The 27,273-nt window shown below is 33.5% G+C and overlaps 1 protein-coding gene and 1 long non-coding RNA gene across 5 annotated transcripts in view; one reads left to right on the top strand and one right to left on the bottom strand.

Annotated features, from left to right (window-relative positions):
- LOC116352468 (serum response factor homolog) overlaps positions 1–27,273 on the top strand; it is a 50,610-nt gene that overhangs the window by 9,859 nt on the left and 13,478 nt on the right. For all 4 annotated transcript variants that reach the window (XM_031785096.1, XM_031785095.1, XM_031785093.1 and 1 more), the window contains exon 4: positions 4,087–4,338. In XM_031785096.1, the coding sequence (XP_031640956.1) occupies positions 4,087–4,338 (252 nt within the window). The remainder of the gene's footprint in view (positions 1–4,086; positions 4,339–27,273) is intronic.
- LOC116352470 lies at positions 12,259–27,206 on the bottom strand. The gene is made up of 3 exons (XR_004202294.1): positions 27,065–27,206; positions 26,743–26,822; positions 12,259–12,465 (listed from the first exon to the last, which is right to left on the bottom strand). It is a non-coding gene; the product is annotated as an uncharacterized LOC116352470 (long non-coding RNA).

Genomic DNA, 27,273 nt, shown 5'->3' with positions numbered 1-27,273 from the left:
TTTGCAAAATCGAATATATTGTATTGCATGGAAACAACTGTTCAACGATTTTTGTTTGCTACTTAAAACGTTTCATTTAACATTCGACATCAAATCCGGAATATTGATAATGTAAACTTGATGCAAGACAACACCATTGCCACATTTCCTTATGTTCGAAATCAAAATGTAAGCGTTCTTTCAATTTCGATAGAAAAATAAAATAGTTGTGTTTGCTTATAAGAGAGCCACGTCAATAGACATGATTAAGGTTTTTTTGCCCATTCCCCATGTTGACGACAACAGAACAAATGACAATCTTCATTCGACGATAGAACACACAATTATTTTTTTGGCTACTTTTAATTGGATTTTAAAATTCCTCTCTTTTTTTTCGTTGTTTGTGCCTCAAGTATATTTGAATAATTGAACTTTCAGCGAAGTTTGTTTTTTTTTTTCGTCAAAAAGGCATTTGGGAACCAAACGAATGTAAACTATTTGAAAAAGTTGAAGCACGTGCCGAATATTATTGAGCAGCGAAAGGGCGAAGAAGAAAAAAGAATCGGTGCGATTCAAACACATGCAAAACGTATAACATGATCTGAACTTTCTGTTAAAATACGTGAAAAAAGGAATTGACGATAAATGAAAACTTTATAATCATTCTTCTTCATGTGCTCTAAATATCAGAAGTGATATTTGCATTCGGAAATGTCTGTTACGCGTTGATCTTTTGGTCATATGTTCATATCATTTAACATCGTCAAAGTGCAATGAGAGAATGGTCAAATGGCACAGCGATACATGAGTACAGAATGTGATCCATTTGGTTGCTGTGCAGACACAAACACACACACACACACACACTTAACTCAAAATAAACATAACCGTCACATAATTGAAATAAACTGAAAACATTCCAGACATACGGCATAATTCTTGGGATACTGAGCGTGAACATTTTAGCGCGTGCATTTTATGCGGCGAATGGACAAAATGAAAATTGTATCGCTTTAATAAAATCAACAAAACAAAATTGTTCACATTTTAGTGATCATTAAATCGAACATTGTCATTGTGGCACTATCATGTTTTATATGTATATATCGTCCATTGTGTATGCACATGCATTTCACGTCAACGGCAACGGCAACGATTCTACACTATCGGAATGTGTGTTTTTGTTTGTTGAATACCACAAGACCAGAGATAATGAACAAAAACGATAAAATGAGCAAAAGAATTTCGTTAAAATAATCGTTTGAAATTATATTGAACATGGCAAACGTGATAGTGAATCTCTTTGACACGGTACTTTGGAGAACTCCGAATTAACCCTGACTGATGGACTGAACCACAATATATTTAAAAAGAAAAAAGCAAACACTACTTACGAAACGTTGGTACGTACCAAAGTGAATGATTGAATGAAAAATCAATTCTTCCGCTTGCAATAATTCAACTCTAATAAATATTTCATTGGCAGTCACAAGATTGAAATACACATAGAATACGACCGTTTCGTTGATTTTGACAATTTATACACGTTGTTTTGTTGGCCAGTGTATGTTATGCGAGGCGCCCACAATCAAAACCACATGCTCAATTTATTTTAATTAATAAATAAAATAAATCGTTGATTTAACGAAAGTACAACAGCAACAAAAAAATCGACAACAAAATCTCAAAGTAATATCATCTACATATGGTCGATGTGACACGTCGATTCAAATAACAAGAGATTTGATTGCTTTCATAGTTCCGCGCTGTATATATGGAACAGAAAAAAATCAGTATATACATTTATATTAATATTAGTTAATTCGTTCGAACAAAACAAAAAGACAACCAAAACACTAAATGAAATGAAATGAAAGGAGAAAAAAAAAGCATCAAACGAATAGCAACAACACACAGAACCTACCTGCTGATTGCTGGTACTGTTGCTTCTTGCTAATACAATGTGTATGCGCCTCTGCCTACATCATTTTAGCGGCAACAGAGAAATAACACGCAGAACGGCGAGCGCCTTTAATTTTTGTCTTTTTTTTAACAATTTCTACAATGCCCAACGTAAAATAGCCACAACAATGAAAATGATTCGAAAAGCGCAAGCAACAATCTTAAGGAGAAGCTGAACGAATGCGGAATAAATGAAATGAAACGGTTTCAACTTTCAACCAAGAACCAGCAAAATCAACGGAAGAAAAAAATCACATACGAAATGAAATACCTAAGACTCAGTTATACACACACACATACATGCAGATACACCACAATTTTGATCTCACAAAGTGAACAAAATATCATCAACAATGGTGAATACAATTGACTACTAGGCCTTATTATATTGACTTTGCCGTTTGGCGGCCGTTTTGTAGCATAACAATATTCCCACGCACCATATTAAGCCGACACAAGATCAAACTCATATATTTATTATTGGGCGCATCACAAAACCGCCTCACATATCTAATACGAAGCAAACGATGCACAGTTTGTGTATTGGCTTCACTCTTTCTTTATTTTTCATTCAGTTCAATACGATCGAAATTTCATTTACGGTAAACTACTAATCATAATATTGATCACTAGTATTATGTTGCTGGATCAAGTTCATTGTTCAACTGAAAGCTTCAGTTACATATTCAATATGGTATTAATTAGTTCCTTTTGGTAAACACATTCTTTTGCGTTCGTTTGTTTCACTGCCACTCAAAAAACGAAAATAAAATCGCCTCTTGGGACGCTGCATAGAAAAAACCGAGGACAGGCCATTATGATGAGATATTAATCAAAATGTGACTCGATGAAAAATTGAAATAAAATCAATATGCGATTGTACAATGGAAAACTCGATTTTCTCTCGTGAGAGAGAGATTTTTTTCGTTTTTTTCTTTGTTTTAAGCAAATGTTCAGATTTTATCAAAGCGACAGCGCATCGTTTACGTGAGATGTCAATTTTTGATATTCCGGTCAATATGCTGCTTCATTCTGATCGTTATGTATTTGATATTTATTAAAACAGTTTTTTTCCCTACGCTTACATACTTCATTTGTGAAATGGTTTTTGAACGATTCATCTGTCCAGATGGTCGTTCGTTCGATTGATTTTCGTTGCGCATAATATTTGCAGGCACACACGTATCTCTCGTGTGGCATTGTACACCAATGAAGACATACATAAAACACCATCCATAACTTATATTTTGGGTTAAATGTGTAGTCGTTTTGGTTTGTGTCATCATTGTAGGCGTCCGAAAATAAAAGAGAGCCAGATGCACGTATTAAACAAATGAAAGCCGAAATACAAGAAATTGAACCACCCAAAAGCTTTCACCAAAAAAAAAAAATCATCATCAACCACACAAAACGATCGATTTCAAACTATATCTAATGTCTGAAATGTACATTCAACATCTTTCATCATCGTTGAATTTATACGGTTCACTTTAATCATTCGGAAACATATTTTTTTTCAACTCATAAATACATTAAACTTCCGAAACGCTGATGTTTCTGTTATAAAACTAAAAACTGTACGTACGAATGATGCAAAAATGAAAAATGATTAATTTGTGGCATTTATTTTGAAATGCAGTCATATTTCAGCATATAATTAAGTCTCTAATTCAAGTGCAAAGCAGTACAAGTAGTTTTGTTCAATGTTGAAAAATTCAAGCGGCGATAAAATGCCACAAAAACACTTTGCTATAACATTGCTGGAAGAAATATGACAACGAAAAAAACAACGCTCTTCATAATCCATGTGGGTGGAATGGAAGTGTTTTGCAAATAAAATCACAATGAAATTTGCATAGACACGATAAAATCGTCCGATTGAACGCTCTCGGTTTTACGCACAACGACAAAGAGGCGGAAGCACAATTCATCCAAGACATTTAAAATCGGCGCAAATCAAGAAGGAGAGAAAAAAAAAGTTGAATGTCCTTGAACAATGTCAATGTTAGAATGTTTTGTAAATATTTTATTGTTGTTGTTAAGGTGTATTGGAATACAATTGTTTATGTTTTTATAATGAAATGATGTTAATTTATTTTGTCTTAATTTTTTTTTTGTTCTCTGTCATTTCTTATTCATTTGCAGGCGTATGAGCTGTCCACATTGACTGGTACACAGGTTATGTTGCTAGTTGCATCGGAAACTGGTCATGTGTATACGTTTGCAACGCGTAAGTTGCAGCCAATGATCACATCCGAGGCCGGTAAACAATTGATACAGACTTGCTTAAATTCACCGGATCCGCCGAGCGGTGCATTGACAGGCGATCAACGTATGTCAGCAACTGGATTTGAAGAGACCGAACTCAGCTACAATATCGGCGACGACGATTCAAAAGTAAGACAATTAATTTATAGTCATGGTCATCACCACGGACATGCTCATTTGGGTCACCCACAGCCAACGCACTACGGCATCGATCAAAGTCTAATGCAACCAAATTACGCAACCGGTGGTCAAGCATCACCATTATCCCATACACAAAGTTATGGGCCACCACATGCTGGTCACACACATCACGTATCGCATCCACATCCACATTCCGCATTTAAAAACTGAACACATATCGACAAACGATGTGCTCGATTTCATGTCATAAATCCTTTTGGTTTGCAATAGACTTTGTTTAACTTTTCCGCGCTTTGCACAAAAAGACAACAACACACAAATAACAAACGAACAAACGAAAAAGAAACAAAAAAAAAACATTCCGTAGATTTATCGCGATGTGGAGGCTATCATCTCTCTTTCTATCGCTGTTGCGGACCATTTTACCGCAATTCTTCCTTATGGATTCCTCTTCTCATCGTCCAATTCATCTTCTTATCTTTTCCAATGCGTTTTTTTTCTTTCTTTTGGTTTATTTATTCAATTTTAATTATGTTATTTGTGGTCATGCTGAAAGCATGACATTTGCAGCATGTGGCATTATCCAAACAACAACAAAAAAAAAATCGAAATATTCCATAAAGAAAAACTCAATTCCGAATGACAAAAATGACTTAAAAACCAAAATAATGTGTAATGCGTGTGGCGATTCCAAAATGAGAATGTCCATTTTATCTTTAGAAAATTATAGAATATACAGAAATGGAACAATAACGAATCTCTCAAGAAATTGTAATCGTTTGCAAGATTTTACGGGTCGCGTGATTTACTGACTTCAATAATTTTTTTTTATAAATACTTACGTTAAATTCCATAAATTTAGATATTTAATGCTAAAAACAAATGAGAATAAAAATGAAATTTACGAATGCGTGTAAATATTGAGAAAAACAACCGAACATCTGTACTCAGCACTGGTTGTATACACCATAAGCAAATGCAATAAAAGTCGACAAATGTTCAACTATTATCATTTGTTGAGTGATTGTAAGCTGTTCCAATACACTGTATGGCTATGAAATGTGTGCTTAGCTCATTAAAATTTGTCAAACTTAATCATTAGATGCAACATTAGATGCAACATTTGTTTTCCTTTTGATTTATATATCTATGATATAGTTTGGTTTTAGTTCGTTTTGTGCTTTTAGTAGTGCTTATTATTATCAATTATATTATTATTATTTTTTGTTTGTTCAATTGATTCTCCGAAATTTGATGCAACATCGAAAACAATTATCGTAGCTAATGAATATTCAAAAATTCACACGTGTTTCTTTATGAATTATTGTTTATTTATTTATTTATTTTTTTGTCCCAACAAATGAAATCAATTTTTTTTATTACAATAATCCTTTGAAACGAAAAAAAAACACACACAAAACTATGATACATTGCTTAGAATCAATGACTAGATTATAAATTCTTGTTATATTATTGCTTTTGCATGAAGAACAACGAACAGAAGCAATATGCATTTGTATTTGCGCTAACAATCGCTAAAAAATGGTCCCGTAAAACGGAGCGCCATTGTCTTTTAAACATATTATTTGATTATTATTAATTTTTTCCAATGCTCACGGCGACGAAATATGTTTTAAGAAAACGAGAGCTTGTCTTTCACAATTATCAAAAACTAATTTCAATAAATATAGTATACATATATGTGAGAAAAAAAGATGCAAACATTTAATGAGCATAATAACAGAAAAGAGAATGAATCGTAAATAGAGTTATTTATTAGATTTAAATAGTTTTTAAGGACTAAACGAAGCAACGAATAAAAATTGAAATGTATACAAGTGCCAGTGAAATCATAAGATCAGAAGAAGAAAACATAACACTCGTTGCTGCTGCAAAGCAACAGAGCAACGACATCATGGAATATCACATTTCATTTTGGATATTGACTATATCCCCCACCCACAAACATCGAACACAATTTGATTCATCAACGTGAATATGATTTACGAATAAAGCTAACTGTAAACTGTAAAACTATCACGAATTAAGCAACCCCGTGTCTGTGAGAGTGCTGACGAAATTTTCGGAAAGTTCAACCGAGCGTGCGCATAAGAATGCATTTTCTATTTTGCATGCAATTACTCTCTAATGATAGAGTTAAGACAAAATTCGTTTTAATTTATAAGTGGTTCAATAAAGCAATTAATACAGAACAAAAAAAAAAAAACAAAAAAAAACACACACTCTCTTAATCAATTTTATATACAATTAATTAGAAGCGATGCCTTTAAACAAAACATATACTCAAACGTTCTTAATTTGTTTTTAGTCGTTAAGTAGCGATTGACATCGCACATCGAATTAAGTTGTCGAACAAGTGCACATTTGATACTGAAAACCAAATGCATTCAATAAGAACATATAGATATTAGGCAAAAGAGAACAAAAAGGGACAATAACCTAGCAAAGTGAAGTGATCACATGAAGTAGATAGAAAACCGACGTTTGTCATTCGACATACGAAACAAATCGAATTGAAATGTAATTGTGAATATATAGCAAAGCCAACTCCAATTGTGCACAGCACACATAAAGTTCGCACTCAAAAAAAAATAAAAATAAAATAAAAGATACATATGTTTTTTTATATATATAGATATATTTATATCGTATGAATAGAGCATAGGTATTTATCCACAATCCATCGAATTCCATTAAGTATGTAACAAACCAAACAAATGAAAGAAAAATATGTATGAATCGAATTCCATAGAAAATTACAAATTGGTAAAGATGTGCTCTGGTTTTATTTGTCTAAAAGCAATTGTCGTGTACTATTATTTTTTCAGCAAATTCTACAGCATTGAAACGAACGGAGAGGAAAAGAGAGATAGATAGAGAGAGAAAGAGAGTTTAAGTGTACTTTTTTTATTTCCTACCAATCAACATCAAAGTGCATGTTTTTTTTTCTTACTCCAGGAAGCTTTCCATTCGACGGTGGCTCGATTACTTATTGTCGTTGGCAGAAGTGCCATTGTTGTTGGTGATGTTGTTCATTTCATCGCTTACAATATACTCGACACATAGCGCAGCAATGAATTAGCATGTGCGTGCCAATTAGAGTGGGTGTTCACAGAGAGAAAAAGAGTAGTCTATTTTTCACAAGTTGCCGCGGGATTTTGTTGCTTTTTATTCTCCTTTTCCATTGAATTGCACGCAAATTTGAAAGGTTCATATATTCCATTTGTCTATAACGGTTTTGATCAAACACACATTTTAAACGCCGAAATGATGAAAATATTTTGGGCATTTTTTTTCAGATTCTTTGCTCAGTCTAAAACGATAGCATCCAATAGAGATTTAAATATATTTTCGTTTCAATAAAATTGATTTCTCAACTATTTGGAAAAGAGTTTTGTTTATCCGATGCTAGGGCTGAACTATCTGACATTAAAATTAAATAAAAACCATTCATGACGAAAGTCAGCACAGCTTCATCTGATTTGAGTGCCGCATTTTAATTAATAATAAAAAAACACATACACACACACACACACAAATCAACCACATAGAGGCGTGGGCTGATTGACTCATCTCTTCTTGTTTCATGTCCCCGTTTATCTCGTCCACGAACGATTTTATCCGTGTTACAAGTCTCAATGAACTCTCTCTGCGGTAGAATTCATTCATTTAAACCCAATGACTAGATATTCTATTCACGAATGTTGTTATTCTTCTTTTTCATCAGCCCATTTTGTTGCCAATCAAGTGAACGAGGAAGAGATGAAGTTCAGTAACAAAACAGTTTGCTAATTTACTCACATTTAACTGATAATAACTGTTCTAATCATGTTTTTATCAATTAAAATTAGTTCACACAAATGCGATTGTTGCGGTGGTATATTCCGTTTGTGTTACACGGTGAAAAACTCGTCAAATGATGAAAAAAAATGTCATTATTGTGGGAAAGAATTGCAAAATCGCAATCAACGAAGAAAAAAAAATTTAAACATGAATAGAACAAAAGCTCGTCACACCTCTATGAGTCCAAACCAAGTGATGGTGGTAATGATGATGATAAATGAATTGATTGCACCGATTGCAATAGAAAAACAGAAGGTGCAAACGGCAGACAGAAGTAACAGAATTTCAATAACTGTACGAGTGTGATATAAAACACAAAAGAAATGGAATTGCTTCGAAGAATGAAGAAAATGAAAAAAAAAAGCGTTTGTTCATTTTCCAACTCTTACACATACTCGTGCACGGGCACATGCACAAGCACAAACAAGTGAAATAGCCCATGAGACAAGACTGATTTTATTTGTGTGTTCAACAATATTAATAATTAGCAAGAACGATACCGAATATGGTATGGTAGTCATTTAGCGATTTGTGTTGAATTCATAATTAGACACTATGCGTGTGTATGTGTGTGCGATTGATGATTATTCGATTATTCTATAGAAGAGAAGCTAAAATGCACCAACAAATAAATTCAATGACGCGATCTTATGGTTGCACACCAGCAACCTAGCCACCAACTCAAACACGGAACTTAGAATACGATATTCGAAGACCTAAATAGAAATGTTTAAGAGGAGATGAAAAAATGAATTGAACGAATGCCACACCAGCACCACCATGCCACTTACCTCAATGAATGAACTCACAACTCGTAGACACTGTTTATCTAATTCATTGATAAACAACATTTCTCTTATTCAGAATCAATCAAAGTAAATCAATGTATTGAGCAAAAGTCCAAAAATGGAACTCTCATAACAGAACACCTCCATATTTGCTCACTCTCTCTATCTCTCTCTTTCTCTTTCTCTCGCGATATCGACTGTTCCTTCCTTTTTTCTCTTATTTTTCACATTACAATTTGATGAAATTCTCATAGTGATTTTATTGATTGATAAAACTCACATTGAACGATTAATTTCATGATCCAAGACTTACGTTTTTCCCCTTCGTCAGTGTACGCTTCTAGTCAATACTTATCAAGTTATATTCAACGAATGAAAACAGAAAAAAAGACACTAGCAACAACAATAAAAACAAGCATTTACTTCAATTTTATTTTAGTTTTTTAACTTTTTTGTTTATTTAAAATAGATTAAGTTTAATTTATTTGTTGCTACTTTGTATCTATAAGTGAAATAAAAAAAAAAAAAAAAAACATACTTACAGTTAGGAACATTAGAAAATGAAACGACATTTTATTTACGTAATTTTCGCTTAAGATTCATTTATTGTTTGTCTTTAAATTAACATCTGGGATGCTGTTTTTTTTATTATCATTATTTTGTAGTGTAATTAAATTGTACACAATCCGAAGATCGATTTTTGAATCAATATTTCGATGTCTGGCTGTACATTGAAATAATATCACTTAAATATGAACGGGATTTTATTATCACCAATTTTTCGATGTCACCATAAAGAAATGTCTGCGATGCAATATTTTTGCCCATCCAACTGCATCAATACAAAGGTCTTATCGTTAAACTTACCTAGGCGAATAAAAGATGTACGATTTTCCACTTGAGTCGGCGGCTTGACTAATTCCCAAAGCTGTTATGAATTTACACAAGCATACGCAAAAACATAATAACGTGCCAAACGATAGAAAGTTGAATAGAATGAGAAAAAAGGGACTCATTATTAATTTAAGCGTAAGATCAGCTTCATGTATTCCTTTGTGTTTTGTTGTCTTATTTCTTGTCAAAATCCGTCTTTTGGAAATATCAATGTATTGTTCTTCTCATCGCTAGTATGTGAAACACTCAAACTTCTACTTCCGAATTCGAATGATAATGCCAACGAGATTTCAAAGAAACAATTTTTAGTGAACAATGCAAAGGATATTCTCTTCGTTTCGAATGTTACTAATTGACTATGTTGAAAAATTGAGTTGGGTTTTATGGTTGGAAAAATTAACCAAATGTCTCTTTCTGGAGTAATTTTCGCGTGAACATTATCAAGAGAGATCTTAAATAATGAGTTATTCAATGAATGTTTCGCTGAAATTTTGTTTAATTTCTTCAAGTTAATTTCTGGCCCATTAATTCAGTCACTTGAAGATGTTCACTTAAATGGTCTTCAAAGTTTACAAAGTTTGTGGTCTCTGGTGAATAGAAGTATTCCATGGAAATGTGAAAAATAAATGAATAAATCAGTAAAACCGATTCCGTTCGGCAATGTTTCACTCTGCAACTCTTGGTGGGAGTGAAGATGTGAATTTTTGGCATACAATACAAATGTGCGCATTTCGATTTGATAAATGACAAACAAAAGAGAGTCGTTGAGAGAAAAACTTTAAAACGAATCAAAGAAAAATGCCAATGTCTGCGAAATATCAAAGTCGATCACAAGTACACAGTCACTTTGATACATTCCATTCAATTGCTGCTTCTGCATGGGCATTCAGAATCTAAACGGCAGGATTTTCAAAACAACCAAACATTTTTTTTCCACAAAATTGCCGTGAACGAACCGAAAAAAAGAGAGAAACAAACACACCGTGTGCACCGCACATTTTTGCGTAAATTGTGTAAGCAAGCGTATATATTTCGTCTTGAGTATTTGTGACGCAGATACAGAATACGATGTTCAATGCGATATGTCGTCGAAATTAAGAACATTGTCAAAGTGAATGCGATTACTTTTATTTGAAAAATGGCTTATGGCTGCGAAAAAGGTCGACAAATCGCAATGATAAATAAAATGCGTGTGTTTTTTTTCTCTCTCTTTTTTTTCTTCCATCATTCAATAAATCAGACAACGTTGTTGTAACATGTGGACTTGTGTGTGTCCATTGCTATTTTAAAAGTAATGCCACAGTACGAGCGGTATTCTTAAATCATCGTGAATTTTTCCATTGAATGCAATTGTACACGGAAAATCAGTCAGGTACCGTCAGTATGCGAAAGACGAATGAGTTTAAGGAAGTGAACATAGTTTGATTCAAAGTTGAATTTGTCAATTTATGCCCGTCACATTTTGACAGTTTGTTTTTATCATTTGCTGAAAGATATTCTCGATGGATTTCACGCGTATTCTTGACCATTTTTCGATTCAAAAACTTTCTATTTACGGTTCTATTGTTTGTTGTATTCCCTTGCATTAATGAAATGATTCTCTAGTCTTTTTTTTTGTTTCGGTTGATATCAATATTGGTTTCGAAAATGTGGCCATTGTCACGTGTTTTGCCTGGTACATATGGTTTTCGTTTGGAACGTGCCGTCAAAATTTGAGCGAAAAAAGGATTGATTTCACAGCGATAGTTCGTGTACGTATTTTGCCAAAAACCAAAACGAATGCACCATCGCGAAATATTTTTACTCGTTTTTGGGAAATAAATCGGGCCATCGATTACTATATCACACAATCTCATACAACCAAATGATAATTTTTCATTCGACTTTTTGCGGCCGATGAAAACGTGATGGTATGCCAATGGACCGTAACACATACGAGCATTTATGTGTATATATGTATACATTTTTGGTGCATATTGGGCATTTATGAAATTAATTTAGAAAGTAACTGAAACCACTGATCGAAATGAACTCTTAAAAATGCCAGCATCCATGCAACGGAAATTGGAGTATAACTCCATATTTGGTTTGTTAACGATCATTTTTCGTAATTAAAATACTTTTATATTCACGTGTCTTGTGTCTTGTGCAATATGGTTTCTTTCTTCCTGAATAATTGCCGTGTGATTAACCATCTGAAAATGGTAGTGATCTCATTCTTTTGAAAGCAGAGTGACAAACATAAACAACTCAGACAAATTACATCAATATTGATAAATTTTTGACAAGAAAATTGCCATTTTTGATCGATTTTATTATTTGAAATCAATTTTTCACCATTTTTTTATGGAAGTGTGTTCAGTTGAGTTTATTAAATTTTATTGAGTGCTTTTGTTTATATTATTAACATAAGCACATTCCATCATTTTAATTTGAGTGGTAATTGCTGTGTGTCCATCCAAACAAATCGCTTTTTTAATTGTTTAAAACTCATCAATTCTTGTACTTACTCAACTCCAGTATCGAAAATTGGCCTGCTGCTGATGTAATATATACATTTTTTTAATGTCTGAAAGTGAGAAGAAAATATTCATCGAAATTGGTTTATTATATACATATTATAATTATGTGACATTTATTTATTGAAAATGTACAAAAAATAAGAATGAATTGTGCAATTGTCGCTTGTCTTGTGTTGTTCAAGCGAAATTCTTAAAACTATTTATCGACTAAAATGTTCAGTTAGCCGAATGAGTGTTTATAAATGTAACCGAATATTTTGCTCATTTAAGACTTAATGCAAAAGACTCATATGTACGAAATTGCGACATTGGCACTGATTCTGAACAAGTGATACAGGCTGAAGTGCAAAAATATCGTATTTCAATCTACAACTGAACGGATTTTTGAACGAAACATAATCAACATTGAATCAGTCTATTAGAAAATCATTGAATGTCAGAAAAATATTCAATCAAATGAAAAATGTTTTGCTCTTGTTTCTTTTCAATTCGGTATGACCTTATCATGTCAGGCGGTGGTTGTCATGTTACATAGGCCATGCTGGTGGTTTTAATTGTTTCACGACAACAAAAAAAGAGAACAAAAAATACAGAAAAACTTAAAACAAAAAATGACTTCGTCCAAATGTAGTGTCTGCTAATAAATGAGCCCAATAAATATCAATGTGTAAAATCACACATCGTCATCGTCACACCGATCGAGATATTGGGACGGCATGTGTTCAAAAAGCGTTCGTTTTTCAACATTCGTTTAGAAAAAGATCGTGTGAATTGATGTTCTTTACAGCGATTTTCTATCGTTCTACCTTCGTAATGCGCTCGTGCATTTGTATATTGTACTTTCCGTTGTTGGTAAAGTCTTTTGTTCAGCCATATTAATAACGTTAGACAGCGAACAAAAACTGAATAAAAAGAAACCGAAAATGAAAGATATTTGGAAACATTGAATAAAATATGCAGATATGAAGTTATAAAAAGTGTTCGCATTGATCAGATCGAGCGATGAAGGAGTCTTGAACGAAAGAGACAGAGGCAGAGAGCGAGCAATGAATAAGTCGAAATAACAAGTAATGCAACGCAGCGCACCGCACAACCAGTAGTATGGTATTGGTATGTTATTTGAAAGAGTAAACAACGAGAGCCGCATGTGTCACATTGCGAACGCTGTTGCGACTTAACGTGCGACTCACACATGCGGGATAGAGCATCAATACATATATTGAATGGTGAAAAGCCAACGACAATAAAAAAAAAGCGTAAAACCATATGCAAGCTTATGACTATTTTTCGCTAAGAAGGAACACCCTCAGCAAAATTGAAATGATGAAATTGATTTGTTTACAACGCAAATTGCAATCGGTGCTAAGTAAAAAATGGATAAGGATTATATGTGACGTAGTAATAGCGTCCGTTTTTAACATGTGCCATCCTTATTTGGAAGGTTGTTTTAATATTATCGGCCAGTGTTAATACTCTTGTATCTGTATATGACTGTTGTTGTTGTTGTTGTTGGTACTTTTACTGTCTCTGTATCTCTGTACGGTGAACAGTTCAAACAAAAAGACAACATCAGCAAACACACACACACACAGGCACAAGCACTGTATTCGTGTAAGTCAAGAGCAATGGTGTTCAAATGGACTAACGACAGAAAAAAAAGAGTCAGTTTTGATGATTTTCATAGCCGAATAACAGAAAAACGACCAATAAAACTTTTGCTTCCTCAGCTGTTACATTCTCGTTCTTGTTCTGTTCGATATATTGTATCCATATTGTGAACTGTGTGTATATGTTCATGCTATGCGCTGTTATTTGATCTATATTTATTGTAAAGTCATTTTTGGCATGCTTATAAGTTGTATCAAGCGCACAATATCTGTGTAGATCAGCAAATGATGATGTTTTACCATTTGTGATACCCATTTTTCTTTTGATTGGAATGGAAGTCATCACGATGTTCATGCATTTAATTTTTCATTTTATAAAAGTGGTCTTCTCAATGAATTTAGTTATTTTTTTTATCAATGATGCAAATGTAGAATTAACGCCATCACGGTATTGGTGTCGTCATTTGGTGTTTTGTGTTTTTTGCGTGTAAGGTGCGTCTGATACCGCCTTCATTATAATAAATACACCGAGAGCAATCCAATGTGGAATTTCTCTTTTTATTATATTCTCTCTTTTATTTCTCTCGTGGTCCGAGATGACTTATGAATAATTGTGTGTATCCACACACATACACATACATAAAAACAAATCCAAAAAAAGTGATTAACCGTGTTGTCGTGGCGTTTTAAATGGCGACAATAAATCTTTTGAGAGGTTGATCACTACGTGATTTTCATAATATTTCGATTCAAATAATTCGTGCCATCGATTTGGCGACCTCATTGCCGGCACATGCAAATTCACATCGTTATGTATCAACATACACATCATGTTCAAAACAAATATGGTTTTTCGATTTAAATTGGAAGATGAACGAGATGAAATGCGAGCACGAACATTTTAAATGACAGAATTGAAAATAATGCGGCACACGTCAAAGGTTAGAATGCTGACTCATACGATTGAACGATCACCGATTATGAATGACAACTTATTAAATAATAACAATAAAATGTTGATCGTTTGATTATGATCAAAATCATGACAAAGTCGATATTAATTCGATATGAACAAAATGAAAACAATAACAACAATCACACGAATCCTTTTCTATGACACACGAAAAACAATTCCAAAGCAACAATTTCTCTTATTATTGGTGATGGAAAAACACATTGGCCTCGTTGGCTTTTGTTGAGATTTTTTTTTTTTTTTTTAAGGCGAATAATGCATATCTTCAGCTCTTTTGTTTTACATTAGAACACATGGAATGGTACAATGGGATATGTACTCAGAATTCTATCACTTCTAAATATCGTGCATTCATTTCAAAAGTCACCGTACATTTTATTATTAAATCGACAAAACTGATTATTCAAATTGAGTCAACAAATAAGCGAACACATGCCGCTCAGATGTTGCCGCGTATTTACGAGATTTTTCAATTGATCCAGCGTAGCAAGAGAGTGAGCGAATGAGAAGAGAAAGCGAAAAACAGTCTTATATCGCACATAAGACCCATGGTATATGTCTGTATAGTTTTTCGCGCCTTCGTGACTAAACAAACAATCAAATGAACAACACGGGCGCAAAAAAAAAATCTCAACACGTTACACGATAGAAAATTGATCTTTGAAAAGTGTTTATTTTACCAGTATATGTTCTTTTGTGTTCCGACACTACACTTTTATACATACACACACATATACCTAACACAATCATCAACTCATCTCCGGGCTCGAGCCATACAACAGATCGACTATTCTTCCTTTTCTCTGTAGTATAGTTTTTTGCTTTCCTTTCATTGCAAAACGTACAACTAGCTTTCTGAACCGACCGACACTAGTCGATACAACATTTCTGCTGCGCGTGCTTTTTTTCTCTTTCTCTTTTCATTGCTAATTATATGCAAATGGACCACAATCACAGTCGCAATCAATACCAACTGAAATCAGGACAGTACTTTGCCGTTAATTTTCGTATGTGATTCGAGTTCTTTATGTTCGGTAAACCAACAACACAAATAAATACAAATCTGATGCAAATTTATTAAAACAAAGACGTTTGATGTTTGTGAGGAAGTTCATTTGGTTGAATGATGAACGAATGAAATGATACAAATAAACATATTGCTTTTAATTTGTTATCAATTCTTTTTTTTTGTGGTTTTGTTCTTCATTTTGTTGCAAATGATGTGTAAGTTTCACCCTAGGATGGCAATTATCATTGCTTGTCTCGTCTTCTGACAATTTTGAACTCATATGTGTATTATGTAATGATTACCTTTTTTTATTGTTGCCATATTGTTTATGCAGTGAATAATTCCGTAAAAGGTGCGCTCACAATTGTTATTGCAATTCAATTCGATTAGATTTTGTGAGCATGTGCATAAGGTAATTGACTTGGGCAAATTGAATTGCTTTTCAAAAGCAACAATAAGTCGATTTGCCGAGAGACGTTCCGCATTTCATTCAAAATGCGCCGTGTGATTTTGCATCAATCAATTTGTGGTTACTATGTTCTCTTTGTCATTTCCATTTTCTATAACAATAGTAAATGATTTAGATGTCGTGCCGAAATACTTGAATGATTTCCATTCAATAAGGATGTTATGATAATCAAATGTTCAAAGGTTCATTTTGTTTAAATTTTAATTTTTCTTTTTTGTGATTGTATTTGTGGCGATAGAAAAAGCGACAATGTCCGTATCAGAGAAGCTTTAGTTCAGTCGCTGCTTTTTTTTTTGTTTCAACCCGAATCTGATATGAACTGAGTGTGTTGAACAAGTTTTTTTCGTGTTTGGTTTTTTTTTGTTGCATGCAAACATTTATATTCAGTACTAAGTCCGCGAAAAAGTCGTGCCCAGTTTTAACATACTTAAGATCTGTAAATGGTGTAAATGTGCACGCAAATTTACACTAAAAACCACCATATGGTCGTTTTGAACCTTGTCGCATGTATGTTTTTCATGTTGTGGCAAATGCAGTCAGGGGTCAATGTAAAGACTGAATCATTCACCAAATGTATCCAAAGCAATTGTGCATTTTTTTAAAAAGGGGTTTTGATGTCTATATTGCAGACAATATTAAATAAAACCACTATATTATAATCAATCGAAATTAATAAAAGACATGCTGAGTTGCCTTGCTCGCGGCGACATAAAACTTTGTCGAATATTGATTAATTATTTAATCTCATATAGATATAGGTGTATGTATTGCACTTGTGATATTCAGTTGAGACTTTGTGCTAATCGATTTGCCATTTCGGCTATCGTTTTGGAATCGAATCTGAATGCGATCATAATTTCGATTGTATGTCGAATGCACGTCGATAACACGGTTGGATGTTACATTATTTTCGGCATTGGACAATCATTTTGCGTAATTGCAGTAGCAAAACGATACTCTTGATCGAAGAGAGAAAGAGGTTTGATGTTGTGTTTTGTTCAGCAATTCCGTCATTGTTTTCGCTTATTATTTGTACATTGTATTCGTTTTTTCGATCATTGTACAGTAATCAGGGAATTGTTATTCTAACGCAATCCCGATCGAATTGTTGCATGTGAACGGTTACCAAGTTGTATCATTGTTGTTGTTGTTGTTTTTGTGTGTGTACAGAAGCCCAACATCAACATTCAATAATAATGAAATGTTAAATGGAAAAAAAGTGAGGTCAAAAGAGAAGCGCACCGAACCGAGCTAAGCTAAAGCGACGAAAAATCGGAGAGATGTGACCATAGATCTTGAACCGTTTTGCCTGTTGTCTGTATGTGCATGTGTATGATTTGTTTTTGTTTTATTTATTTTTTTGTTGTTTTGTTTATTCAGTTACGTTGTGGCAGCGCATCCCGTTCAATATATGCAAGCATTGAATAGAATTGAAACACGAATGTCTAAGCAAATGCAGAAAACATTTCAGTTGTATATTCTTTCTCCTTGCTCCGTATAACATTATGACGATGGAGTTGAAAGTAACAACTTGTAGCGTAGTAGTGTTTGAATAGCACTGCGAAGAGAAATCGCATATGTAGAAGAAGAAAAAGAAAAAAAAATGATCACGGCAAAGTAAATGCGGATAATAGGTGAATAATGAAGACGAAATACGGACGCGCGCGCGCACACACACACGTTTCATTGCTTTGCGCTGCAAAGTCGAGTGAAGTGCGTTCAAAAAATTCAAACAATAGCTACAAAAAACACCGGCCAATTCACTATATTTTCAATGATCCGATTGCACCATATAATCGTCCAAAATTCTAGCCAATTTTTCCTCTTCATCGTTCTTTGCTCCTTTATTTCGCCTCAATTTCCGACGCTTTTTTCTCTCTCCCGGCTCTCCTTTTTCGTCTTCATCGGTTAGTTTGTTCTTATTTGTGCCTTTTAAACATTTTATGTATGTATACATAGGTAGATATTTTTAAATTTTGACTGAAACACTGAGCACCGAATGTGCATTTGATTTGACCACAAAAGAACGGACGAAAAATAAAATTCTCTTTTCAAAAACTACATCGCATCATCAAAACGCAACCAAACGAATATTGCAATTGTTTAGATTCCTATAGTTCACGTATTAGTATTCCATCGATGTTGGAATCCACGTTTCGCATGCGAACCAGACCATTCCTTTTCGATGTGTGTGCCGTTGTTGTTTTTTTCTTCTTTCGTTTTCTTCTTTTTTTTATCCACATCATTTTTGCAAACTCGGTACTTTCTTGATACTTTGTGGTTAATGCGAAACAAACAACAACAATCAAAAAGTCACATACACGCATCACATAATGCGGAATCTTTATTCGCGATTTTTTTTTTGTCTTGTTAAAGCACACTTTCCTTTGCATCGATTGTTGAATATACTCGTTTCTTGCATTCAATTTTATAGGTTATAGAATCTTTTCGATGATGTTTTTTTTCGCCATCTCTCTTTCTCTCTCTGTCTATGCAACATTTTGTTCACAGAAAATACAAAGGGTATTGTCTATTTGAACTTTTTCATTTTGTTTCTTCTTTTTTTATATATATATAAATATAAGTCAATGTTTTATTTTCTCTCGGCCTCTCTACATCTCTCTAGCTTTCTCGTAAAATGATGTGTGCGTACGGATTGTGAGCACCAAGTCAATGCGTTCATCATTGTTCTTATGGACGAATGTATGCGCTTTAACAACGACTTAAATTATCGATAAAACCTTTGCTTCTATTTACTTTATATGTTCAGTATTATTAACTGATCAATATTGTGGGAACTTATGTGTCTTTTTCAGGAAAAGAAGAAAAAAAAACATAACAAATGCATTCAGATTTCCAAATACCGGTGGCCGCAGCAATAAAAGTAAACAGGACAATAAAGATAAAGACAAAGACAATAACAAAATAACGAAAATATATTGAAATGTGTTGCGTGTAATGCACTATGTACTATGATCCCTACAATTTCTTGTCGATGATCTTGGTTTCAATTTATTGCGCACTTTTCGATTATTGATTGGACAAACAATGGCTTGTGTCACCAGAAGAATCAGATGGAACGGGCAGGTGTTTCAAACATTCAAATTTACTCCAAAAACATTGGTGCTCCAATCAAATGATTAATCGCTCCATATGTATTTCAATGTATTCGATTTAACGTGAGAATTATATGTGATCTTTAAGTAAGATATGTCATATTCGATACAAATGAAATTCCCATTTGTTAGCACTTCGTCGGCCAAGTAGCTTGCGTACCAATTGGCAAACACTTTGATGTAGCATGAGAATGAGCAAGCGTATAGCAACGACACAACAAAAGAAATGAAAGTATTCAATCGACGCACAGAAAATCCTCTTGAAACTGACCAGTAGTTTCACAATATCGTTTTGTGAAATTCTAATTAAATGCAATGGCATGAACTGTAACGAAAGAGATGTAGTACTTGAGTATGAAAAAAAAGGAGTAACTTCCATTTAATTAATTACTCATACATTATTCACTTAAGTTGCGCATTTTTTGTGCGTTTACGCTGGAATGCCAGTACATATTACGCTTAGACGCAAAAACCAGCGAAACAGACATTTATATGTGTTTCTGTGAATTTAAAACAAATAATTGCATGAGCGTAGTGGTGTTCTTCTCTTCTGCTTATTCTCTTAAGCTCGATCATGTTGCGATGTTGTTATTTTACACGGAGTCTGTTACATTTTTTTTTCGGTAGTTTCCATTTCAATGGTTACCACTGATGCAAAAGTCCATGTAAACAAATCATATTGCATCACAACGAAAAGCTTTTGCCATTTTCGAATAAATAATGTGCAGCCACTTGGCCGCGTTGTTTTTATCTACGTCAAAAACATTTGTTTACTTATTCCCAGATAAGAGATAAATCACAAGGAGACAGTATCCCGCAAATCGATCAAAATCGATTGAATTTCAGTTACTTATTATGATTTCATAAGTCATTTATCATATATATTTGTATGTCGATAGAGTACACTGATGATTTGTATATACATTGCGGTCCTTGGCTTTGTTTCTTCTTTTTTTTAACATAATGACGTTTTTTCCTCCTGTCTTTATGCGAATGGAATTGAATAGCCAGCGATCCTTTGTTTCCATTAGTCAACACGGGTAAATCGGTAAAATTGTCTCGGGACGAGAGAGATATTCTCTCGTCATCATTGTGCATGCGTATCACTTCATTCGCCGATTGCTCTTTGACTAATAGCCATACATTTTTTCACATTTCCATCATTTTTCTGCACTGTCTGTTGTGACTGTGCGGACAGGCAGGTCGTTTGTGCAATTTTCAGTATTGGTCGAACGGGTGAAATATTTGCACAGACAAGATGTACACGCACGTCAACCATATCAACGGTGGAAGAGAAAGAGAGAGAGAGGTAGGAAGAAACAGACACAAACATATATATGACAAAATCAAAAAGAAACGTATCGCAATGCATTCCGCACTATAAAGAACTGAAATTCATTTTTCACGCTTGGGAATATTTATCGACGATATCGGAATAAATTTAAAATCACAAATCAAATAACGACGACGAAGACGCACCGCAAAAAAAAAACACAGCAGTAGCTATATCGTGTATGTGATATGTAATGTGGAATACATGTCGTCGATGATGACACGATCAAAAATGAAAACACCACTGCAACAGGCAGTAATACGCAAAAGTATTCTCATCTTTTATTTGACTCTATGCTGACTATTTTTTTTTCTTTTTAAATCAAAATCTGGCTGCGACCTGCATCATACCCTCATGATTTGATTGCATTTCGTTCATACAAAATCAATCAAACCGTTTGATGTGCATGTGTGTATGCACAATTTTATGTTGGTTTTTGTGATTTGTTTTTCTCTTCAATTTATGAATTTGCGGAGTTCATCAGAAAGAGAAAAAATGATCCTTGTTCAGCAATTCAAATGAAACAAACAGCATTTTGAATTAAAAACGATCAAATGAAATGACAAACAGAAGGTATGTGAAGAAGCAGAGGAAAAAAGGAGCCACCAATTGTTATATAAAATTGAAATATTATTCACTTTTCGATCGATAATCGAGTGGCCGAGTTCAACAATAATTTTGCAGCCATTGCGCATTTATTGTTGTGGTTTTTTTTGGTGCCGACATTAAATCATTTTTGAATTGAAAAATAGATGAGTAATGTATTTGTTTAATTGGTATTCAGAACGTTGAATGACAGGTTTCAATCGAATCTGATTTTATATTAAAAAATACAGATTTTTTTCTGTTAATTCTTTGTATTTCTTGCTTCGTTTCCATATTCCCGTTTCTTAGCTTAAAATCAATTGAAATTCAACCATTAATTTCACTTTGACGACTAATTAATTGATTATTTTTATTTGTGCTATTGTTGTCAAAGTGTCTTTCATATGAACACTTCTTTCTTCGTTCTTGGGTTCTTTTCTCTCTGTTGTTTTTCTTTCTCCACACGTTTTTATTGTCAAAAAAATTGATTTTTCTTTCTTTCACTTATCAATTCAATCGGATTCGGAAGTAATTGTACACTTCCGGATATTAAACAACTTGTACACTCGTATTATTATACGATATGATTTTATGGTTGGCTGTTCTATTGAGGAGAAAAGACAATAGAAATTGATTGTTTAGCACATGTTATGTAATATTGAAATAAGTATCCAATCATTAAAATTCATGTTGCATGTAACGGATGTGTTTTATTTTAAAATATGATTCATTTTATGTTTTTATTTCATTTTTCGGAAGACTTTTACAAAGATATTTTATTTCGTTGAAAACAATGACAATTTGCCTAAAACGATCCCAAAACACTGGCCAATTCATTTGGTTCAAAAAATTGTAGTTTTTTTTTTTGTTTGTTTCATTTTGCATGAGAATAAAATGTGAAAAATCAGTTACAATCCATTGGTAAACCTTTGATCAAATAGAAGTGACTCAAACAAACGGTTTGCAAGTGATTAGCTTTGAGGTCACATCTAGTTGAATTTTGAGAAACGTAGTCCATAGAAGTAGTTGTTTAAAATATGGACAAAATCGATGAAAGCCCAAAGGATAAATTCAGTGCGATGTAATGCTATGTTTTATGTTGTAACCAGTAGGGACTCACTTGAAAATTGAACGCAATGATAAACGAGGTATCGCACTGTCCGTTTCATATCGTTGAAGAAAGAGAGAGAAAAAGGGAGTTGGACTGAAGAATGTTTCACTATGATTTCAATCTGGTTGTGATATTTCGTCTCGTGAATAGTATTTGTTCGTGTGTTTTTGTTCCTGTTTTTATTTTAGTTTTTGTCTCTCTTTTCTCTCTTTTTTTTTTTACAAAAATGACAGAATATTTTCTTGTCTTTCAATCCACAATTGTGCACAATGCCAAATGGTTGCTTGATTTTGTGCAAATGCCCAAGAATCATGTAGCTCAATTTATTCAGCAAATCGATCGATTCGACTGACTTGTGGACTATTTGAATTGTTCGTTGTAGCATGTCACACAAGCTCTTTTCCATCATGATCGACATTGTTTGTTAACTACTAATGGTTGACGAGATTTTCCCTATTCAATGGAATAGCCTTTCATAATCCACACAGTCTCTCTGTCCCTTTGCGTGTATTTCTACCGTAACTACTGTTTTTTTCTTTTTCTTTTTATTGTTCTTGCAGTTATTATCATTGTTTTCATTCGTTTGTTCGTTCGGTCATCCTATTCGATCAGAACAGCACATCGTATAATGTACTGATTTGTGCGATATATTTTGTTTATTTGTTGTTACATGGTTTTTTAAATGGATCAATTCCATTTCGTAATATATGCGCTTTCTCGAAATCGAAGCACTCGCTTTTATGCTACGTCCACACATTCGACTCATTGCAAGATAAGCGAAAAGAGTGCTGGATGTGCGTGATTTATTTTAAATTATGTACCCAACAGAACAATACTGTTTTAGTTGCTAGTTCATTTTATATCGTTATTGGTCACACATAGAACAGTGCACATGGTTTTTATCATTTTTTTGCATTTTCTGTTCAACTCGTAAAATATTTGATTTATTTTTTAATCCGAATAAACTATTGCCCGAAAAATATTTAAAAGCATACGAGTTTTGAATTAATAATTTTTTTGTCACATTACCAGAAAAATTGCGTTTAAATTAGTAAGCCCCAAAACAATGAATAAATAATTTCATGTTTATATGACATCGAAATTTAATTTCCTGTCAGGCTCATCTAACGATTCGTCAAGTTAGTGATAGATCGATAAATCGACCTTATAAACATTCTAGTTGGTACCAAGTACCGTTTTCAAGTCAAATTGCATAAAACTGCACTCTCTTAGACGATACTTATTTCCAAATGAAAAAAAAATAATCAAAAAAACGTATAAAAAAACAAATTGACCACATTCATGCAGGTAGTCCATAGAAGATATGAATGATTTGGTAGTAGTGGTGGAAATACTTCGAAATATTAAAAAGAAAGTAGTATGCACCAAAAAAGTGACTAAAACAATGGTGTGGTACATTTTGCCATTGATGACACCTGATAGATGTTTATGATGTATTTTTGTGTGATGAGGCGAAAGAAATTATTTAATTCTCACTTGTTGGTTATCGTTTATAGAATTTATTTTGAGCAAAAACACACACAACACACATGCCGTTATGAATTCATAAACGATGTGTTGAGCTGCTGCAAAAACTATTACACTAATTGGCAGTAATATGTCTTGTGCGATACGAAAAATCGAAACTATTTCTAGAGACGGTATCGAATGATTGGGATTTAGTCGTCAAGTCACTATCAATCACAGAACAATGCATGCGTCAATTGTTTTTTTTATAAAAGCTCTGCAAATGATAGGCATTTATAGTGCTAAAGAAATGAGCATTTTATTTCCCATCATCATCAAATCATGATGAATCGGATCGATTAAGTGGAAAAAGTGATATATATAAAATATATAATCTTGTTGGAAGCGATAATGAGAAAAATCTAATTGCAGTCAATGACAATATTTTCATTTAGAGATGGTCAAATGACATGTCAAACGTCGATTATAGAAGCGTGGAATGATCATCGTGATCGAAATCTGTACACATTTGATGTGATGCAATTGAAAAGTGAATCGGGATGCACTCTGCCACACACACCAAGAAGACGACGGCTACGAACGAAACGAAAAAACTCCTACGAACAAACGTAATGGGAAATTTTCTGACTGAAGCAGTAAGGGAAAAACGGTGGACATTCGCATTATAAAAACGCTCCTGTTTCACGATTCGTGACAAAAATTTCAAATGTCGAACCGTGCGAACCGTCGCGGCTAAGTGTTTGGTTACACACATTTTTTTTTCTTCTGTTGTTTCGTGTATTTGAACGAGAGGGCAAAAATTCACGCACTTCTAAACCAGATTTTTACTTTGCGCATACAACTTGGCTCTATGCCTTATAACTTGTGTATGCCGGCTAACGTGCTTCTGCCACAATTCTTGCCGATCGCCTTCAATTATTATTGCTGTTGAGGTTGTTTACTGTACCCCGTATTTTTTTCTTTTTTGCGCGCGTTCAGTCCAGCATTTTCACACAATCTATTCAGCTGTTAAGCAATTGTATGGCACATGAACTGCAATGATACAAATAAAAGCAAGACGAAAATGAGAGAGCCGATCGATTGTGTTGAAAAATTCTAAAGATGCTCATACAAAGTGTTCATTTGGCCGTTGTTTTATGCTTTTTTTTGTCTCTGCTCGATCGCTACAATTTCGTACATACTGATTGCATTTCGCGCTGTGTGTGAGGTTACTTTTAATTTTTAGCTTGTGTATTTGTTCACATTACAAAATATTTTCAATTGCATTTTGTGTTGGGTTGCGCTTTTTTCGTTGTCGTCGTCGTCTTCTTCTTCTTCTTCTTCTTATTTTTCGTTTTGGCTTTGTTTATTTCGTTACTACTCTCACGCCGTTTCGTTCGCATTATGTCTTTTCTTTTCGTGTTTTTTTTTTGCTTGACACAAATCGGTGCATTTCCTTGGAATAGCAAATTATATGTGAGAAATAGTCCGTTCGAACCGAGACGAGCTTAACATGAAAAATGTGATGTAAAACACTATGGAAAATTAATTCTTGTTTGTTAGCATGCTCTCGTATTGCTTCACTTTCTTCGCTTCTTTCGTTCGGCAATCGGCCAACATTTCGATCGATTGTCTTCGTGTTTGGTTGTGCATTTCAAATGTAACATCACTGAATCAATAAAACAGAATCGAATTCCTTGAAATGTGCTAAAAACATTGTATCTGATTTTTGATGCTATGTGCTGTGCATTGATATAAAATTAAATATGTGCAACGATGCCTGCATTTCTCTTTCTCTCTCTCTCTTTCTCTCTCGAAATTCCGAATGTTTTGATTACCATTGGCCAACATGTGATTGCTGTTTATTTTGGATGTAGCTATGTTCTTGCTTGTACTGCGGAAAATTTTATGCGTTGGCATTTTTAAGTGTTTTAAACATTTTCGACCAATTTTTTTTTTCTTGTGTCGTTTCAACTTGAGTTTCAGTGGCCAATTTGCAATATCATTTCTTTGGGTCTTGTTATTTCAGTGATGCGTTATGCATACACAATTAGATCTTCATTTGTCGACATTGTCAGTATTGCACGAATTTTATAAATGACATTGATTTTCAATAGATCACTTTCAGTCGGGCCTTTTTTTAAATGTTAAGGCAGACGAAAATTGGATCTTGATGAACGGATTGTTGAGGACGAGTAGTAGTATGCATCGTTAACATTTTCGTTTTGATTTCATGTTTACATTATAAATGATGCATTAGATACTTTGCAATTATAATTGCAATTTTCGACTAATTTTAAAATCGTAAAATTGATGTTTGAATTAACTACTAGTGTAATTTTCGATATTTCCTATTGTTTTTACCATATTCAATTTAAAACTAATAATATTTCTAATTTCTTGTTTATTTATAGGTAAGTTGTGGAAGTCATTTGGACACCGTTTAAATCAAAGTAAATCGCAAAAAATTTGGTGAGCATATCACTCAACCACAAAATTTTTAATTATCCATTAAAAAAAAGAACCAAGAAATCTGCTGATTCTTCCAAACAAATCTTTATCATATTAGCACATTTTACATGGACATTCAAATTTTATAATTGAACAATTTAAAACTAAAAATTCATAAAATAATGCAGAAAATAAAAACTTACCCACTTTTGTGTGTACCACATCGTACGTATATACATTTTTTTCTCCCCGATATTGGATATAGTTCCGCCAAAGCACAAATCTATCAATGAAACAGAAAAAAAGCATTACATTAATAAGCACATAGTAGCACCACATTGATCTTGTACAAAACATATGACATTTCGATTGTAAAATTTTCCATAAAAACATGAAAAAGATCGAAAATATTTGTGATAAATGTGAAAATCACTTAAAAAATACTAATCACACATGATAATAACAATGAAAAATCGTGTTAATTAATGAAAAATTGCATAAAAATCAAATGCAAATGACAGTTACCAAGGAGAACGTGTTGTATGTAAACAATGTATTCGGCACTGTAAAAAAACCACAATACTGTAGACACTAGTCGTATTCGTATGTTCGTAATGTTTCTTCATCGTGAAGCGAAAAATACGCGCAACAAGGCGATGTGAACGGTTTGGCGATCAAGCGTTTACTAAAACCGTCGATGACCGAGAGAGATATATGTGACTGCCTTTCTGTTG

Source organism: Contarinia nasturtii, unplaced genomic scaffold (genome assembly GCF_009176525.2).
Source record: "Contarinia nasturtii isolate CC-2019 unplaced genomic scaffold, AAFC_CNas_1.1 Cnas_scaffold_187, whole genome shotgun sequence".
NCBI classification, from domain to species: Eukaryota; Metazoa; Arthropoda; class Insecta; order Diptera; family Cecidomyiidae; genus Contarinia; species Contarinia nasturtii.
Note: the sequence above shows the minus strand (reverse complement) of the source record. Positions and strands in the feature narration are given on the sequence as shown.